General features: G+C 43.1%; 1 protein-coding gene across 5 annotated transcripts in view; it reads right to left on the bottom strand.

The window, feature by feature from the left end:
• Window positions 1-19,961, bottom strand: part of dgki (diacylglycerol kinase, iota) — a 100,695-nt gene that overhangs the window by 13,683 nt on the left and 67,051 nt on the right. For 4 of the 5 annotated variants that reach the window (XM_070544025.1, XM_070544061.1, XM_070544044.1 and 1 more), the window contains exons 10-24: window positions 14,781-14,876; window positions 14,375-14,457; window positions 14,110-14,170; window positions 13,910-14,023; window positions 11,096-11,221; window positions 10,485-10,563; window positions 9,608-9,663; window positions 8,801-8,863; window positions 8,180-8,253; window positions 7,755-7,866; window positions 7,578-7,664; window positions 4,569-4,681; window positions 3,802-3,864; window positions 864-964; window positions 670-749 (exon numbers count right to left, since the gene is read on the bottom strand). In XM_070544025.1, coding sequence (XP_070400126.1) covers window positions 670-749; window positions 864-964; window positions 3,802-3,864; window positions 4,569-4,681; window positions 7,578-7,664; window positions 7,755-7,866; window positions 8,180-8,253; window positions 8,801-8,863; window positions 9,608-9,663; window positions 10,485-10,563; window positions 11,096-11,221; window positions 13,910-14,023; window positions 14,110-14,170; window positions 14,375-14,457; window positions 14,781-14,876 — 1,308 coding nt within the window. The remainder of the gene's footprint in view (window positions 1-669; window positions 750-863; window positions 965-3,801; window positions 3,865-4,568; window positions 4,682-7,577; window positions 7,665-7,754; window positions 7,867-8,179; window positions 8,254-8,800; window positions 8,864-9,607; window positions 9,664-10,484; window positions 10,564-11,095; window positions 11,222-13,909; window positions 14,024-14,109; window positions 14,171-14,374; window positions 14,458-14,780; window positions 14,877-19,961) is intronic. The other variant, XM_070544071.1, reaches the window with a different exon arrangement.

Genomic DNA, 19,961 nt, shown 5'->3' with positions numbered 1-19,961 from the left:
TAGAGGAGAGGAGGAGGGGAGAGGAGGAGAGGAGAGGAGAGAGGGGAGAGGAGGAGAGGAGGGGAGAGGAGGGGAGGGGAGAGGAGAGAGGAGAGAGGGGAGAGGAGAGGAGAGGAGGGGAGAGGAGGGGAGGGGAGAGGAGAGAGGAGAGAGGGGAGAGGAGAGGAGAGGAGGAGGGGAGAAGAGAGAGGAGAGGAGAGAGGGGAGAGGAGGAGAGGAGGGGAGAGGAGGGGAGGGGAGAGGAGAGAGGAGAGAGGGGAGAGGAGAGGAGAGGAGGAGGGGAGAAGAGAGAGAGGAGGAGGGGAGGGGAGAGGAGAGAGGGGAGAGGAGAGGAGAGGAGGAGGGGAGAAGAGAGAGGAGAGGAGGAGGGGAGAAGAGAGAGGGAGGAGAGAGGAGGAGAGGAGGGGAGAGGAGGGGAGAGGAGGAGAGGAGAAGAGAGAGGGGAGAAGAGAGACGGGAGAGGAGGAGAGGAGGGGAGAGGAGGGGAGAGGAGGAGAGGAGAAGAGAGAGGGGAGGAGAGAGGAGGAGAGGAGGGGAGAGGAGGGGAGAGGAGGGGAGGAGGAGAGAGAGGGAGAGGGGAGGAGAGGCAAGGCTGCATGGAAAAGTGATGAAGAGAAAGGGAGGATATTTAAGAGACGCAGACGGATGGAAACAAAGATGAAGACTCGCCTCTTGCAATCTGTCGATATACAGTCTGCAGGTTTCCAGGTCACAGTCTCCTCTCACCACCACGATGCCAACTGGGATTGCTGGAAACACACAAACACATCACTTCAAAGCAGAAAACAAAAGGAACATTTAATAAAACACGTTAGTCTACTTTAAAGCATTTTAACGTCTAACACAAACAGAGTCGCCCTTACAGATGTCTCGGAGTCGCTCCTTGTCGTACTGCAGCCTGTCGTACTCCGGGAGACTGATCCGATTCACTCGGAGACGCAAACGGTCCGGAACGGCGTGAGGACTGGAGGAAAAGCACACGCCATTGGATATGGGTGCACACGCGTGATGCAGACGTACCCGAGCACACGGCGATGAGGGCACACATATGATCACATGCATGCACACACACACAAACCACAAAACAGATATGCTTCTTTTTCTGGGTGCAAAAGCAGCTCCGGCTCCTCTCATGTCTGGCAGCAAACGATCACTTCAAACTTGCTTTAAAGTCTAAAATGTCTCATTCCTGGAGGTTTTACGCTGGGGACTGATTCAGTGTAAACGGAGTCTAACAGGACAGGAAGCATGGGCGACGGCGGCACAGGAGTTAAGTGCTCGACCCGTAATCGGAAGGTTGCAGGTTCGAGTCCCGCTCAGTCTGTCGCTGTCGTTGTGTCCTTGGGCAAGACACTTAACCCCCCTTGCCTGCTGGTGGTGGTCGGAGGGACCGGTGGCGCCAGTGCTCTGCAGCCTCGCCTCTGTCAGTGCGCCCCAGGGCAGCTGTGGCTACATTGTAGCTCATCACCACCAGTGTGTGAATGTGTGTGTGAATGGGTGAATGACTGATTGTGTTGTAAAGCGCCTTGGGGGGTTCCAGGACTCTAGAAGGCGCTATATCAAATACAGGCCATTTCCCATGAACATCAGTCTGACTTCCACTCTTTTCAGGTTAAGCTGGGACATTAGATGAAGATGTGTTTCATTGGGGATGCTGGTGGAGGTTTCATCAGAGCAGAGCTCACGGTACCGTTAAAGAGAAGGACGTAAACACAAAGGCAGAACTCGCTGAGAGGAGACGACTTCAGCATGCTGCCACACACTCATTCCCTCTTTTAGTCTCATTGTTGTAAACAACAAACAACACAGAACAGTCTGACCAGTATCTGACAGATTTTCATTAAAATCTCAGGTATTTATTTATTTATTTATTTATTTATGACTGTTTGCCCCAAAAAGCCAAAGCAAATTCCGATATTGTAATTGTACAATACTGTTGTGAACAATTCAAGTTGAAGAGAAAGACTCCAGATCAACATTTTTTTGCTGATCAACTATATAAATGAGTGTCTGATCGTGCTGTTGGCAAATGTAGTCAATAACTCGGCATTTTAGTTCTTCTTAGTTAAAATTTAAATTTTCTGCCTAAAACTGTCAGCGATGCACCGTCGTCAGGTAAAAACTCTGCACAGCATTTGAATTTAAATCTGCCATCGCTATTGGCTAAGAGGTACACCATGATGTTAGATGGTAGGTTATGAGGGGGTGACTTGCTCTTTAAAGTTGTTCAATTAAATTCAGTTATTATTTGGAGCTGATAAATGTGTCAATACTCGGTTTTATTTATCTAAATGTGCTGCACAGCCTGTAAATATCATATATTAGAGTTCTTTGCAGGGCTGATATAAAACAGGTTAAGGATCAGCTTAGCGAGGTCAACTTGTCAAAAGCATAAGGAACTAAACATTTTATTTGTCTTGCAATTTTCTAACAGCAAAAAAAAAAAGCTTTTGTGATAAAGGGAGCAAAAATAATACATATAATGGGGATTCAAGTTAGAAAAGGCAAATGAAAACAGTTCGACCTAATAAAAAATTTCCACTGCCCAGCCCACGGCCACCAAAACAAAACCTCACACACTCCGATGTTTCCCTGAAAGATCATCGCCCGTGCAGTAATTATCCACGAGGACGAGATCCTATTTGCTGGGTTTTTGGTCGGGCAGTGCAGTTTTTAACCCTTTAGGCCCTGGCGCCTCCCAGTCGGGGGCTTTTGGAGTTTCATGTCCCAAGTGTCGGTGATTGTTTGCGTTCCCCGAGCACGGCTACAGCTGCAATCAAACCAGTTTAGACTGTAAACAAAGCAGTTTTTGGTTTTTGATACGTTAAGATAAAATAATACTTGAACTTTATTTTAGAAGAGCTGCCCTGTGTAAAAGTGCTGACAAGATGGAGGTTGTGAGTTCAAATTCCACTTAGGAAATTCAGTCAATGGTGTTATTTATTCCAGGGGTCCTCGACTAAATTTGTTCAAGGGTTATTTTCCCCCAGCAGACACCAGAGAAGGTCAAATATCGTTGTATCTTCATTTATTACCATCTAAAATGGCCTTGTTTCCCATCTGGGCTGTTTGGTTGTGGTTTTAGTCGTGTTTGGAGTTTGTGGACAGTTGATGTTTGGGTCATGAAACTCTAGAGGCCCCCACTTGGGGGGCGTTAGGGTTAAACAGGTTAAAAACTGTAAAACGAGACAATTTTCTGTTTGCCAGAAGTAAAATAAAAAGCTGCGGAGCTTTATAAAAGTAGAACCACCTAGGGCCCCGTGTCCACGTACGAGAGCACGCTCCTTGGAAAAGCTTCTACTTAGACCTTTTTGTTATTTTTAATAGACACTTGATATACTTATTGGTATATTATTATAGCAATTGAGCTGGTATGATTATAATGAGCTCCTGGAGTGTGTTGTTGTTGGGTGTGTGTGTGTGGGGGGGGGGGGGATGGGGATGGGGGTGTTTTGTAAAATATTTGTAATGAAATTGAAAGAGACCTCAGGAAGAATAACTCCACACTTTGGTGTGAGCTAAGAGGTTCTCAATAAATAAATAAATAAATAAAATATCGACTTTAATGTTAAAATCTTTTAATATGTTTCGTTGTCTTTCTTTTTTTTTACGATATTTGACATTTTTATTTTATTGTTTTGGACCAATCTGTAATAATTAGATATGTTTTCTTTTAAATGACACCAAATACACGTTTGAATGGCAGTCAAATACTGGTCAAACGAGACGAGACGCTGCATCCATTCGTCCACTCGGATGTGCACAAAGACACGAACATACGAAGGGGTTGAAGGTACTTACACAGAGAAGGAGTCAGGGGGAGCAGAGAGGCGGCGCAGATCAGCTGCACACACCTTCTGAATACTACGGCCGCACACACGCAAACAAACAAACAAACAACAAAACAACGCAGAAGAGAGGAGGAATGTATGGCGGTGAGGAGAAGAGAAGTGTAAAGAAGGAAAAAAGAAGGTAAACAAATTAAAAATAATAACCAAGAAGATCGCGGGTGTTTCATTAAAAGGGATAAAGAGGTGAGAAAAAGAAAATGTGAGTAAAAAGGAGGGAAAGACGGAGAAAACCCCAAAAGGTAAGTGGACAAACATCAAAAGCAGTGACATTAAACACTGCAGTTACAAGAAATTACTCTAGTGTTCTACCACATGCACACACCTGCTGTAGCTCGTTACTGAAAAGCAGAGAAATACACACGTGTACATTTAAATATTACTCCCACAAAGGACAGAGACGCTGTAGGGCTGGGGCTGGGGGGGTGTTACAGCAGGTAATCGGAGTAAAACACTGCTGGCACAAACCAGTATGGCCACCACCGTAAAGAGGAAGCAGCAGTGCGTCACATGTTAGCGTGTCACTGGAGATAAACCTGATTATTCTAATTCCCAGAGACAACGTTACACGTGTCCCCTCGTCCTGCAGGGAGACGCGGGACATCAGGAGGAGTGGATGTCAGCTCACTGAACCGATAGCATGACTCACTCTGAGGGTTTTTACAACACGATGGGCCTACTTCATCTGTGTGTGTGTGTGTGTGTGTGTGTGAGACTCACTCATTCAGCAGGGGCACTGAGGTCCGTCTCTTGCTCTTCTGTACCATGTTGGCCTGATTTCGAAGTGAGATGCGCAGAGTAGATGGGGCCAGTCGACACGGCTCACCGTCCACCTACACACACACACACACACACACACACACACACACACACACACACACACACACACACACACACACACACACACACACACACACACACACACACACACACACACACACACACACACGATACGGTTTAAGTTCATAACTAATATTGTTTTCTGAGTTTTATCATGGGTGGCACAGTGGTTAGCGCCGATGCCCTGCAGCAAGGAGGTCCTGGGTTCACATCCCTCTGCAAGGAGTTTGCAAGTTCTCTCCAGGTGCTCCGGCTTCCTCCCACAATCCAAAAACCTGACTGTCGGGTTGACAGGTCTCCCTAGCTTGTCCTTAGGTGTGTGTGTGCATAATTGTTTGTCCTGTGTGTGTCTGTGCTGCCCTGTGATGGACGGTCAACCTGTCCAGGGTGGAGACTGTCTTCAGGCTGGAGATAGGCACCAGGCACCAGACCCCCCCCCCCCCCCCCCGTGTGGATAAGCGGGTAAAATAATGGATGGATGGATCCATCTGTCTGCATTTGACAAAAACCTCCATTTAATGTATTTATAGCAGTCATTGTTAAGCTGTGACACATGAGCTCCCTCTAGTGTTGTGCAGAGGAACATCAGGCAACGAGCCCTCAGGTCCACACACCAGAACCTTCTAGAAGCTCCAAAGACCAGATATAAAAGTCCAGGTGATGCCTCTTCCAGACTTTGGAATGATCTTCCTTTATCCATACGTAGGATTGACACTCTAGATACTTTTAAAAAACAGCTAAAGACCCTTTTAAGCTGCTTTTACATAAAACTTGTGTTCTCTTATTTTAACTCAGATTTGTAATCATCTTTCATGTTTTATGATATTTATTCCTGATGTTAATCTATCTCTGTTCTGAGATCATTATTTTGTTTTGATCTACGTGAAGCGCTTTGTAATTCTATGTGAAAAGTGCTTTATAAATAAAGTTTACTAAAGTGAACGGTGGAGCCACCCAGTCAGACCAGCGCTTCCAGTTTAGTTATGGTTCTGCTCCACATGGAAACGACTAAAAACAGAGTTTCTATGGAAAATATTTAGTAGTAACCGGTGTTGTGCTTTATTATGTGTTGGCAGCTGTTAGCAAACAAGAGCCTGGACTTGAACCGGAAACCCACCAAGAAGCAAACTCCAAACACAGTTACACACCTGTCTGATGCCACATCATCATCGCCAGGCCAGCGGGTAGATTCGTTTACGATCGCCAAAATAACACGCAGCAACTCAGCGTTACGTATGGAGAGGTTGCTTTTTACATTTAATTAGATTTGTTTCCTTTTACGACTTATTTTAAATGAAATAAAATATTTCAATAGACCAAAAAATTCAAGCATCGGTTTTGATCCTCCTAATACCCAAGATTTCTTCAGTTCTGGAAAAATATCCGACTAGTTGCACCTCACAGACATAAAAATAAATATTTTATTCCTGTTTTCAGCTATTTTAAAAAGTTACAAATCCAGTGTGACTAAATAAGAATCGGAGGCAACTGTGAGAAGACACAATAAGCAGGGTATCTGCAGGTTTAAGGGAGCCTAATTTAAGACTTTTTAAGACCTTTTTTAAGGCCACTTTGACCAAATTTAAGCTTTTTTTTTTTTTATTAAATTTAAGCGATAATTTCCAGCTATTCCCTGGAACCGGTGCTAACCACGCCGTGAATGTGGGATTAGCCATCCAGTTACCATTAATGTTGCACTTCCCCATGGCGCAAACTCCCACTAGCGTGCTCATCTAAAAATAGCCCCCTTTCACAACCAACCGAATGTGTACGGTTCCGCTAACGCCAGTATCACACACAAAAAATGCCAAACTAACTAGGAATTCACGAAAATTTTATAGAAATAAAAGAATCTTTTTTATTGGGTTTTTGGTAATTTAAGACCTTTGGAAACTATTTAAGGATTATTTGTCATTTTTAAGGATTTTTAAGGCCTTAAATTTGGAAAAGCTAATTTAAGGCTTTTTAAGGACCTGCAGATACCCTGCAATAAGGTAAAAACGGAAACTTTGCTCCTCTGTGTGTACGATGAGAAACACAGAAGGAACATAAAAAGGAGTTTTAAATATTACAAGTTATTTTGAAGGCCAACTTCACTGAGGAACTGTTTATTTGATAAACGGGATCAGGTAAACATGCTTCTTCTTTGAACAGACGTTTACTCCTTGGACTGTTTTTACTGAGTGCTCCATTGTCCCTTCTTGTTTTTAATTGGCCATGTTTTCATTACCATAGCTTTTATGATCTTGCCTCGACTGTACAGCACACTGGTCAGTTGCTGTGCTGTGTTTTTAATGTGCTTTAAACCTAAAATATGGATGGATGAAAATAGTCTCCTACACCCATCTCCTGCATTAGCTTCTGACAGAAAACAGACGGTGAAACTCTAGGATTAGAAAATCCTGACAGATCTACGTCACTCTGTCACTAACATTCATGGACTCACCCATCTGGACTCACGACGGGGAAGGCTGTTGTTGGCTTAGCGTCCAGGAAACGGCAGAGAACGTCTCAGCTAGTGGAAACTAACCGTTAGCATTAGCTACTCTACCACACAGCAGAACTCCTCCAGGTTTGTGTTATTTGTGGAGATAAAACATCAACGTTGCAGAAAAAAATGGGAGTCAGTGGTAGAGTCGTGTTGCTGTTGGCCAATCAGAGACTAGATGTCCAAATATCAGGAAGTAAGACTCCAAATCCTGCCGTGTTCTGCTCAACTCTGATCAGGCTCACGTCTAGTTCCTGAAACAGGAGCGCCAGAGCTTTGTTCCCATAGAGATCGATTCACAAGGCATTCATTTATACTAGAGACCACCGCAGATGTGTTCAATCCAAATCATGCAAACATCCCAAAAGTGACACCTACTGGTCAGATTCACACCGAGTTACCTGAACAGGTACGGTTTTGTAGGTGGTGAGGATAACTTCTCTACACTGGTGGAGTCTTTCTCCATGACCTCCGACCTGCAGTGCAGCCTGGTGGGAATAAGGAAACATGAATAAATCTCTCAGGTTTCTCTGTTTGAGCCGATTTAAGGTGGACTTTTCTGGGAAGTTTATTTTTACCAGCGAGGCCATCGTGAAACCAATGACCTCAATGCAGCCGTCGTCATGGCGCTGTGGCTCAAAGTCTCTGTGATCGCCCGTGTTTCCCCACGGCATGGTGCCAGCACAGTACCTGCAAGCGCCAAACGCGTAAATATGAAACATCTGCCTCTCAAAGGTCTCCACACCGCCGGTTCGGTTCCGTCCCGAAACCAGATGCTCAGCTCCGTCTTAGAACCTGAAGGATTCCCGTTGGTTCAGTTTCAAACGGGAATGATGGAAAACAATAGATGGTGCTGGCTGCCTGATGTTCAGTCCAATATTTAAACTTCGTTCTTTTACATTCATTCTTTTGCTTCTCATCAGTTTTTCATCCTCAGTTTGGGAAACACAACCAAAAGAAGTCCAACTGGAGCACGATATGACACAACTAAAAACATTCCCACCTGGGAATGTTCAGAAACACGATGCACTGGAACTTCAGCTCCTGGATTTTGGGTGTTAGATCTGTGCCGTCACACTGTGGAAGACAGAGAGAGGGTGGAAAAGTAGAACTGCTGTTTATTTTTTTATTCTGTCATTTGCTTTACAGGCTGCTCCACGAGTCTGCATCTATTTATCACCATCACACACCATCATTCAGGCATAAAAAGGCGTCTAACTCAAGGGATGAGCCAGCGTTGTACCGCCACACAAAAGGCAACACAGAGTCTGTCGGCTGGATGTTATTTTTTTATCAGTAGACTCTCACGAAGACAGATTTTGTTTCCATTTCTTAAATTAAATGTATGAAAAATGTCAAAGGCACAGCATCTGGCAGAGCTGAGCACCAAGGAGGTGACTCTCAGACCTTTCAGCTGGTGAACTTCAGGACTGTTAAAGAGAAGAAGAGGAGCTGAGAAAATTAGAATAGATTTGTTGTCCTGGATTCGTGACCGAGCAGGGCTCATCACGGGGGGCGATAGTTGGAAGGACGTCCCGTTTAACCACCAGAACGACCTGCAGCTCGGACACGTCGACACGAGAGACGACACGAGCCCAGACACGAAGAGAGGGTCGACACTCACCACCACTCTGACGTGCTTGGACAAGTCCCTCGAGCTTCTCTGAAGGAAATCTGAGAAAGCAGCCTGCACGCACGCACACACACACACACACACACACACACACACACAATCAAACAGAATTACAGTTCATTACGTTTCCCCTCATTAAAAAGAGATCACTCCTCTGCACGCTTCCGCCTCAGCTCCCACAAAGCATCTCTCACTTCCAGCTCACTTCTCCCACAAAGTGTCAGCTGGATCTGAAGAGGTACATGTTTAGGATTTCATAACAGACGGTTGCTAAACAACAATCAAGTTCATATTTACTCAATATGCTAAAAAAAAAGAACCAAAAACAAGCAAAAAGGATGCATCAACAACCTAATAAGCATCAAGTCCATTACGCTGGAAGCTGCTTGGAGCTGAAAACTAATGGATTTCATATCTACTCATCTACAGAATAAAGGTCAAATGAATTATTAAGAAGCTGACATTTGTTTAGCAAGAACATCAAATGAATATTGCACGTCTCATGTTGTTCATTATGGATAAAGGACAAATCCCTAGGTTTTCTCACTGGATGATGAAAACTGATTTAAGCCACATGATGAAAACATAAAACTACTTTTTTATTTAAAACCAACAAAGATGTTTTACTGGATAATAGAATTCCTCCTAAAGATCTAAACGTGCTCAACTTCTCATCACTGCATGAAACTGCATCATTAAGACAGAAATGCATGTAGTGTGTGTGTGTGTGTGTGTGTGTGTGTGTGTGTGTGTGTGTGTGTGTGTGTGTGTGTGTGTGTGTGTAAAGTAAACACTCACTCCTGCATAGAACATCTTGTTGCGGAAGCGACTGTTGAACTTCTCTGGGTTTGCCTCTGCACAAACGCAAAGCAACAAGAAAATAAGAAGAGCTCCATAAACACGAGTCCAAACTGCTAAAAATAACGAAAAAACCACCAAAAAAGTTTCAAGAAGGGAGAAATTATCTGTGCATGCATCAATATGCAGGTTGGCCGTGCTCTAGGTTAAGGAGTGGAGTCTAAACCAGGGGTGTCAAATATGCGGCCCGCGGGCCGGACTTAACCCGCTTGCGGGCCGGGTCCGACCCGCGAGATGGTTGTGTAAACTTTATTTTCATACTTTAGAATGTAGAGTGAAAATGAACGTATCTTTGTGAGCAAGTTTCCTCTGTAGTGAGTATAAATAAAACAAAGCTGCGCTCAAGGCTCACACAAGAACTTGAATCACATCCTGAAGTTGGCCGCCACTCAGGATGTGACTCCTGATATCGATGTGCTGGTGAAAGCTAAAAGATGTAAAGTAAAATGAGTCAAATATACTTTAAGTGCTGCATGAAACTGATCTAGCCATGTGATCTGTAAGCTCTTTGAATCACTAAGGAATGTTTTTTTATTGATTGATTTTTTAAATTTTTTTCAAATTTTCAAGTACACTTCAGGTGTTGTACTTGTACTACACTGTCCTCAGGCTCCAGCCTTGTTTTATATTGATTGTATTAAAACAAAGAAAACAATCTGAAGTTTTTTTTTTTTATTTACCGGTCCGGCCCACCTGGGACTAGATTTCCCTCAATGTGGCCCCTGAGCTAAAATGAGTTTGACACCCCTGGTCTAAACGGAGCTACTACAGGGCGAAATGTGAGAGAACGGAACAGGGAAGGATGGCTTTCACACACCTCGGGACTCGTGGAACTCCAAGGTGACGTGAGCGTCGAAGCCCAGACTGAAGTAGTTGTTGAAAACATTCAGAGGAAGCTGCACTCAGAAAAAAAACTTCATTTATTATTAGGTTAAAGGTGAGTCATTATCCTGAAGCAGTTTCAGCTGTGAACTTTCTGCTGTGCTTTTTACATTTTCACAGGTTTTTAGCCATGAAACTTTGTTTTAAACAGTTTTATTGCGCGGCTGCTGTTTCTTTATTTGCTGTTGCTCCCCATCTATCCTTTCCTTCCTGCTTTTCAACTCAAAAGAAAAAACATAAATAAAAATTTTAATCTCCTCAGCTTTTATTTGGTGTACAATTCTAAATCCACCCTGCTGTTTGGGATTATTAGGCACCTCATAAACTACAAAAAAAAATTAAAGCGTTCAAAATCTACTTTGAATTAAATCAAACCAGAATCTTCTCACTAATCTTAACAGGTTTAAATTAAACAAAAAAACCTCCCAACATTTTCATGTTTGGATGCACGGTCTCAGGAGGAGTGCAGCCATGTTTACGCCCATCCTTGTTCTAACATCTCTATAATCCCTTTTCTAGAACTTGCACCGGCCTGTGTTTCCTGACCTTTTGTGTGCCTTCTTCAGGCTGGACAGCACTTTTCTCCACCAGGAGGTTCCACCTGTCCAGCTGCACCACCGCACCGTCCTCCACGTGGCACAGCACCTTAGACACCGGCTCGTCCGTGTACCCCTGCAGTTGAAACGAAAACAAACAAGCAAAAGCGCATTAAGACGCAGAAACCAGGCGAGTTCATAGGTGCTCGGTCAGCTGTCTGAGTGACCTAAAGGTCAATTCAACCCTTAACTATGAAGATGATGTTTGGAGTGCTTCTCCTTTGCATTATTTCTGCTAAAAATGTCATGAATGACAGTAAAGTGAAAAATATGAATTCTAATTCAGCAGATATCAATAAAAAATCAGTAATTCGGAGGAACAGATGAAGAAGAAAGGAGAGTCAAAAAAGAAAAAAGAGGAGGAAAAATGAGGAAAGGAAAGTGAAACTTAAAGGGACTTTACGGAGTTTCGAATTTTTATGCTCGTCATTGCCCCCTCAGGCCAAAAGCGTAACAGCAGCTTCAATAGGAGGCTCGTGCACAAGGCGCTGCTGTACGTGCACACTCCTTAACGAAAATAACAGCTGAGACAGTCCCGTGTGTGTGTGTGTGTGTGTGTGTGTGTGTGTGTGTGTGTGTGTGTGTGTGTGTGTGTGTGTGTGTGTGTGTGCGTGTGTGTGTGTGTGTGTGTGTATGTGTGCGTGTGTGTGTGTGTGTATGTGTGCGTGTGTGTGTGTGTGTGTGTGTGTGTGTGTGTGTGTGTGTGTGTATGTGTGTGTGTGTGTATGTGTGCGTGTGTGTGTGTGTGTGTGTGTGTGTGTGTGTGTGTGTGTGTGTGTGTGTGTGTGTGTGTGTGTGTGTGTGGCCCAGAGGACAGAGGACAGGAGAACGTGCAGCTAATTAATTAAATAATGTGGTTCTGTAGCTTTCTCTTCAGCACAGCCGACAAAGGTTTATGATGGGTCAGTCCTCCTGCATGCTCAGATCATTCCCTTCCCTTGCTTGAAAAATTGTTCCAAAATGAAAGTTGAACCCACATCTTTTTTATCTGTGAATTCAATGCCGTTCGGCGAGTCTCAAATAAATATTTGGGCATCTTACTGTAAAAAATATACCATTAATGTAAAAAATAAACTCTAAATAAACTATGTTCACATCCAGAACCAAACCCAGGTCTTCTGCATGAGAGTCAGACATCTTACTAGGTGAGCTAAAGCGCCAGTGACGTCCTTTGTATCTGTAACATTTATATCCTTGATGACAGCTGAAACAACGTTCAAAGAACGGTTCGGAGTGAAAATGGCTGTTTTGTTGCTAATTTGCAGGAAATATCTAGAAGAAAGTTCTACAGAAAGTAGCTAAGGGTCCTCAGAAATGTAGCTAGCTTTGTCACTAGGCGTTAGGAACAGCGACAAAGTGGCACTGCCTCTCTCTCTGCTGCTAAAGCTACGGATAGCAAATGCTACGGGCGATGCCTGAGCGTGAACGCGCATGAAGCAGCCTGCTCGACCCGAGCATCTCTCTTTTTCTGTGATTTTACAGAAAAACAGGCAATCACAGTAAAAATGCCAGGGCTCATTCTACAGGACCAGGGCATTGCAGGAGAACGTATGAAGAAGACATTTATTATTTCTATACATGTTTTGGCTGTCACACTTCCATAAAGCCCCTTTAAACTAAAAAATAAAAGAGAATGAAGACAAGTTATCTTTAAAAAAATGAAATTCTCTGCAAACAGAAATATTCAAGAGGAGAAAAAGGTCAGAGAACTAAAACATAAAAGTAAATTCATTTTAATATTTTCTCCTTTTGTTTCTCGTTGTTACAGAAACTGTTATTCTGGTTTTTCTCAGCTGCTCGGTACCAACAGAAATATTCCACAGATTAAATCCTGGTTCAGTCTCTCATTAATCCATACGAATGATAAATGCTCACGAACCAGGACACTTTATTCATTATTGTAAAACTTAAAGATCGCTTCGACTCGTGTGGGCTTTTCGCCCAGAAGAGGATGTCACATCGGAGCGTTTTCCTATTTCAAACTGCGAAAGGCTCCAGCCTGCAACAGAAGTGCTGCACTTTGATGAAAAAGAGACGCTAAATTTCAAGACGCAGCATCTGGAGTATTGGATTTTGTTTAATGAAGACACTGTGCTGCAGCTTTCACCTAACCTCCCTGATTTATGACCACGTCTCTGTTCTCTGTTTGATGAATATCCGAATGAAATATTTTTGAAACATTTGCTGATTTTATAGTAGAAAAATATACAGAAAATAAAACTACAAAAATGAATAAAACCACTTAATAAAGCTTATTTTTAAGATATGTTTAATGTGTTTAGAATTTTTTACCTAAAGCCAAATTTATTTAATTTACTCCCAAAGTGGAAGGAAATCTGTGATAACGTCAACTGGGATCATGTCGTGGGTGTTTGGCGTGTTTGTTGGAGGCCATCAAACGGAGGTGAAGGCTTAAAGGGTGAAATGTGCAGGAAGAGCGCTCAGACATCCTGGAATGTGGCTTTGAAGGTTGCAGACATGTTGGAGGAGTGAAGACTGGACTTAGCTTATAAACATCTAAGCAAGTGATAAAAACCTCTAAACAAGATCAAAGTTACGGTTAGGGTTAGGCTTTCTCACGTTTGTCGAGTGTTTCTGGTCACATGGTTATCTAAAAGTTGGATTGTGTCAAATCAGCATTGCAGGATTTTTCTTGTTCTTTGATGAAACTTTAAGTGTAAACGTGCACACACACACACACGCAGTTGGAAGATAAAACATTGTGTCCTGTTGCTTTCTGTCAACCGTCTGGCTGGAAACTCACCCCACCCCAGTTGAGCGTCCTGGCGAGGTCATTTCCTGTTCCCAGAGGAAGCACAGCGACCGGAGGTTGGGGATTCATCTGCAGCTCATCGAGAGCCGAGAGGATCCACCCCACCTACGGAGAGAAGGACCACACATCCACAAGCTCTAGATGTTTGGACCAAAACACGACGAGTGTAAACAAAACGCGGCGGATCTCACCGTCCCGTCTCCGCCGCAGGCGAGGATCCTCAGATTTGGCACTTTGCGATACAACTCCAACCTGACAGAGAGCAGAAAGCTGAATGAGGTCTGGCTCTGCTTGACTGGCAGCGATAAAGAGAGAGGTGCTGATTGGTCCATGATGTGTAAATAAAACCGGATAATAATTAAAATCTTTTATTCATGAAGAAATAAATCAAGTTAAGAAGATTCAAGCCTTAAAACTGGAGCCGAAGACTTCCTGTCCATAGGAAGAGCTACTCACGCCTCTCGTAGTCCACCGTGGGACAAGTCAAAGACCTGCCGAGGATTTAGGATCCACATGAACATCTGAGCCAGCTTGGCACCCTGTGCACAGAAACCTGTGGTCACCACACTTTTATAATGGCAATAACCACGACGGTCAATAAAAATTCAGCTAAGATAATAGAAACCAACATAAAATGTTATTTTATAGCTAACTCATCAGTTTCTCCCATTTTAGATGCGATTCTCAGGATTAATGAGGATTAATAACGTGAAGAGAAATGAAACCGTTTTGTTTATAATAAAGATCAAAGAGAAACGAGAAATAAAAATAAAGCATCAAGATCAGAGAACGCATAGATTAGATCACAGGTTTTCCAAAAGGCGCGTCGAACATAAATGCCAGTCGGCGTGTAGTTGCTCACCTGATTGCCCCCACTTTTAGGATTAACGAAAACCAAAATGGGTTTCATCAGAGGAGAGGGGAGGGGCTTCAGAATGAACGGACGCCATTTAGAGTCCTGAATAAAACAGAAAAAAAGAAAAAACTTGAGTTTAAAGTGTTGGTCATTTTTGGACTCTTATATCCAGAGTTCATTGGGATTAACCCAGTTTCTGCAGATTAAAGCAGAAAAACCCAGACAATCAACGAAACACCCTTCTGAGCACTCCTCCAGCTGGTGGGTTCACTTTCACTGAGACCAGCGGGGCTGAACCGAGTCAGACCCAACCAGCCAACAGCAAGAAGCACATCTGGCTCCAGGGTAGGAGCTCTCTGTCGGGTTCTTCTAATGCTTTCAGTTACACGAGACAGAAAAACACCAACGTCTGGACCTGTCAGCACCCACTTATGGGACATTCCCATCTGCACCGGGTCGGCCCGGGTCGGGTAGCCCCGGTCGGACCCAGCCTGGCCCGGTTGATTCCACACATCCTTGCCTTAAGCCCATGTGGGCTGATTCTACCCACCAATCAGAGGCTTGCTCTAATGGAAGGTGTGAATTTGCTGTCAGCAGTGGGTGTGTTGGTCCTGGTCGGCCTGAAGCAGACCCCCTCCAGAAGAGGGCTGAGAATGAGCCTTGGTTGGCCCGGAAAAATACCAGGCCACCCAGATATGTAAACAACCTACGCTACCCGGCCCGGGCCGACCCGGTACAGATGGGAATGGCCCATAAGGCTGACTACAGGCCTGTGTAGGGGGTGGCTAGCTTTGGTATAAATCAAGCAGCCCTAGTGTTACTTCTGACCTGAGATCAGTTAAGTTTTCACCATGTTTACATGATCTGGACTCTGCTCTGGCTTACACTAGTTTTTACCGCGGCGCTATTATATCATTTATTGATTCAGCCAGCCCACTGTAAGTGCAGGTTTTCGGCTTTTATACCACGAGTCTGCGATTTCAGCCGTATTACTGCCCACACACCGCGGTGGGTCGGACCGTGTTCACCTGATACAGTCCGTATTACAACCTTTCCCAGTAGCGTTTGCTCTCGCCCGTCTGTCTATTTCTGCTCTATTTCAATAAGACAGGTCAGACACTCAACAGCCGGGTCTAGGACACGCCTCAGCGGCTTTCCCCAGCCTTCTGCTGAAACACGAAACGTCTCTCGTGTTTGAAAGGCAGACGCAACACAAGCGTAAAACACACCGTCAACCAGCTTTTTATGTGCAAGCGTGCAAATGAAAGGTACTCCCTCACTCCCCCAGTGCGATGGAGTCACCCCGAAGCCGGCGCGCGCGAGAGCCCACAGCGGAAGGTCGTCTGCGGCATGGACGTAATTTTTGGGGGGGGGGACAGGGGGGACATGTCCCCCCCCACTTTTTCCAAAGTCAAGTTTTGACCCCTGCACTTTTTACCATCCAAAAACAATATTACACTATATTAAACTGACACTGGTTGAGCTCTAGGACCAGGCGGAAAGCAACCGTTTGTGTTGAAGGCTGTAAAGAACCCCCCTCCCCCCCCCCCCGTGTCCCCCCCACTTCTAAAGTGAAAATTACGTCCATGGTCTGCGGAGCCAAACAGCCGGCCGGGAAGCAATCCCAGCCTCCCGGACTTAAGCAGGAAGCGGCGCCCGGAGAGGACCTCCCAGCGGCGGCACAGCACGGCGGGTTTCACGTCACCAAAATGTTTATTTTGAAAATCCTTGTAGCATACCCAAAGGTCAACATCAAAGATAACCAGAAATTTACTTTGAATTTGCAGACACAAACTGCACATCCAGGAAGGCGTTACATCTGTCTGGCCTCCAAGCAAGGAAAGTAAGGATCTACGACGTGCAACCAACTAAGTAGCCATAATATCTCGGCTGGAACAAAAGTCATGCAGAGGACGAGACTGTCTGCACTCTCACTCTGAATCAAGTATTTTTATTTTTTGTGGTGCATTAGTTTAATGAGTTTATGGGAAATTAAAATCAATAGTACAATAAAATTAGTACAACAAACAAACATTTGCAGGTTTACAAGCAAACACACAACTTACACAATTCTAAGAATGGGTGCAGGCAGAAGCATCAGCTTATAAGCCCCCCCCCCCCCCCCCCCCAAACCCTTTGAACTTAAGCTAAATGTTAGAATAGCATACCGATTCCATAATTTATGCATCATTATTGAAATGTATGGGAATATATTCAAATCCCCTTTCTTGCTTTATAAAAAAATAATGACCTTTAATATTTTATGCTTTTTTTCATTGACTTGATTCATAATATTTGATCACATTTGATTTAAACATACCCTTAAACCTCACCATTGTTGAACAATCTGGTCTAATTTATTCCACACATCAACCCCAACACAAGAAACACAAAGTTGTTTCATTTTAGTTCTTACTTTAGGCTTTCTAAACATGTTATACCCTCTGAGATCATAAACACTCGCTCTGATCTGGAACAGATCCTGAATTTGTTTTGGCATCAAATTATACATCACTTCATACATAAATTGTGCAGTTCTTAATGTAACTAATTCTCTTAGCTTTAATACTTTTAAATGAGTAAAAAGTAAATGTGTATGCTCTCTACAAGCTGCTTTGTTTACAAGTCTGATTGCTCTCTTCTGAATTGTAAACAAAGACTTTAAGTGGGTTTCGCAGGTATTTCCCCACACCTCAACATAATACATGAAATAAGGCAGAATCAAGGAACAATACAAAAGATATAAAGCTTTGTCATCTAAAGATTCTTTAACTTTATAGAGAACTGCTAATGATTTAGATAACTTTGCTTTAATTGAGTCAATATGCGGTTTCCAACTTTACTTTTTTTCTATGGTTACGCCAAGACATTCTATTTCATTCACTCTTTCAATGTCTGTGTTATTTATTCTGAGATGTGTATCCACTGTAATTGCTCTATTAGTAAATATGATACATTTTGTTTTATTTAGATTTAAAGTTAATTTATTTAAGTTAAACCAACACTTTAATGCATTTAATTCTTTCTCAACCTTGCCCATTAATGTTATTAAATCTTTCCCAAAACATAGAACATTCGTATCATCTGCAAATAATATGAAATTCAATGTTTTAGAAACTAAACATATGTCATTGATATAAAGAATAAACAAGGGACCTAACACTGACCCCTGTGGGATACCGGTGTTCACTGTCAGTAGCTGTGAATCAGTGTTGTTAATGTGGATGTATTGGAGTCTGTTCTCTAAATAACTCTTAATCCAGTAATAGGCCACACCCCTGATGGCATATCTACACAATTTTTCATTCATCTTCCTTGAATCATAAATGACTTTTTATAACGTGATTAGGGATGCACCGATGGATCGGCATTTGATCCCAATTGCCCAATAGCGCCCCTATCGGTTTTGATCAGAGTTTTCAAAATAGATCAAAGCAGACCGATCAGGTAGGGTTGTCACGGTAACCGGTGTAGCAGTAAACCCCGGTAAAAAAAATTGACAATAATAATAACCGCCTTGTTTTTAAAAAAACTATATTATCTCGGTGGATTACCGTGGCTGCGGTGTAGGCACGGTGACCCTTACCAGCCACCGTATCATCTGCTGAAGTTGCCGGCGGCACATGTGCACTTTGTTGTTTACAACCAAAACTTTCTTGAAGCTAAAGCTGAAATAATGGCCAAAGGAGGAGACGGCAGCGCTCAGGACATTTATTATCCCTCAAAGAAGACAAAGTGGGAAGTACGGGCATCTTTTGGGTATTTGAAGAATGCCGAGGGACAGTTGATAGAAGACGGCTATCCTGTTTGCAGCACGTGCAGAAAAAGTGTCTGTGAAAGGCAGCAACGCTTCAAATCTCATGACACATCTGCGTGACCATCACCCACAAGTCTACAGTCAACGCAAGGCAAGCTAACGTTAGCGTTTTAGCTAAAATGCGTGATCCGAGGATTTGGGTTGAGGGAGAATGCAACGAGTCGCTATATAAAGCAGCCGCAGCGCCGCTACCTGCATATAAACCGTGTCGCGGACACCGCCATGTTGAAATGACGCTATGCATTACGGGGCTCCCAGGGACAGATAAGAGTTGGTCTCTCTCCGAGAATAATTATGAATTTAACAACGATTACTGCCTGATGACATTTTCCCACATCTGCAAAGCTCACTGGAAGTACACAAACCGAGGACGATATTTTCCTGATATAGGGTTTATTACTCAAGTAAGGGTAAAAAAGTATCTGATTAGAAGTATACTTGAGTACTGAGTATCATCTGATCTAATATTTAAAATGATGACATCAAACAGACATAAAATAAGAAGTTATGGGCAAATATTGGTATTTTAAAGACTAAAGGGGAAAAATGTAAACAAATAAACAACATAATTACAAAATAACACATTTTAGGCAAAATTTAGACACAAACTGAGGACAATATTTCCTGACATACAGGGTTTATTTAATTGTGTGAAAATGTAACACGTTTAAAAAAAAATACCGCAATAATACCGAAAACCGTGGTAATTTTGGTCACAATAACCGTGAGGTTACATTTTCACACCGTGACAACCCTAATACAGACCATTTTAGATTAGGTTACATTTCCTTTATTTCCAGATTATGTAGTTTGTACCACTCATTATAATGTTGTACAAAATATCTGGCCAATCCACGTGATCGGTATCGGTGATCGGCAGCAAAAAACCTGATCGGTGCATCCCTAAACGTGACAAATGCATAAGTGTCATATAATCATCTCTTGTTAAATCCCAAAATGTTTGAATAATGTGTGCATCAATCAATGATGCATTAAAATGAATATTTTTCCTGCAATGATTCATTTGAGATGTTAAACTACATCAGATCGGTATTTGCTGATTTAACAAGTTAGTCTATCAGTATACTCATGCATCATAAGATTAATATTAAGGTTTTAACATTCACATAGCTGTTAAAACACTTCCACCTCACACTGAGAATTAACCTCACTGAGGATCTGAGGGAAGGCGTGATTTCTGAGGTATTCTGGTAACGCCTCTTTAACGTGTCAAACTCTGATTTGCCAAATTTATAAACAAAGTTGATGAAAACAGGAATCACGTCCTGATCTAGTTAGTCGTCGCCGTTCACTTGATAAAGCCAATCGGGTGAACACGCATTTTGAGGCCCTCCTATCTTTTGACCTCA

The sequence above is a fragment of the Nothobranchius furzeri genome, chromosome 1 (genome assembly GCF_043380555.1).
Source record: "Nothobranchius furzeri strain GRZ-AD chromosome 1, NfurGRZ-RIMD1, whole genome shotgun sequence".
Lineage (NCBI taxonomy): Eukaryota > Metazoa > Chordata > Actinopteri > Cyprinodontiformes > Nothobranchiidae > Nothobranchius > Nothobranchius furzeri.
The sequence above is the reverse complement of the archived record's forward strand: the minus strand, read 5'-3'. Positions and strand labels throughout refer to the sequence as shown.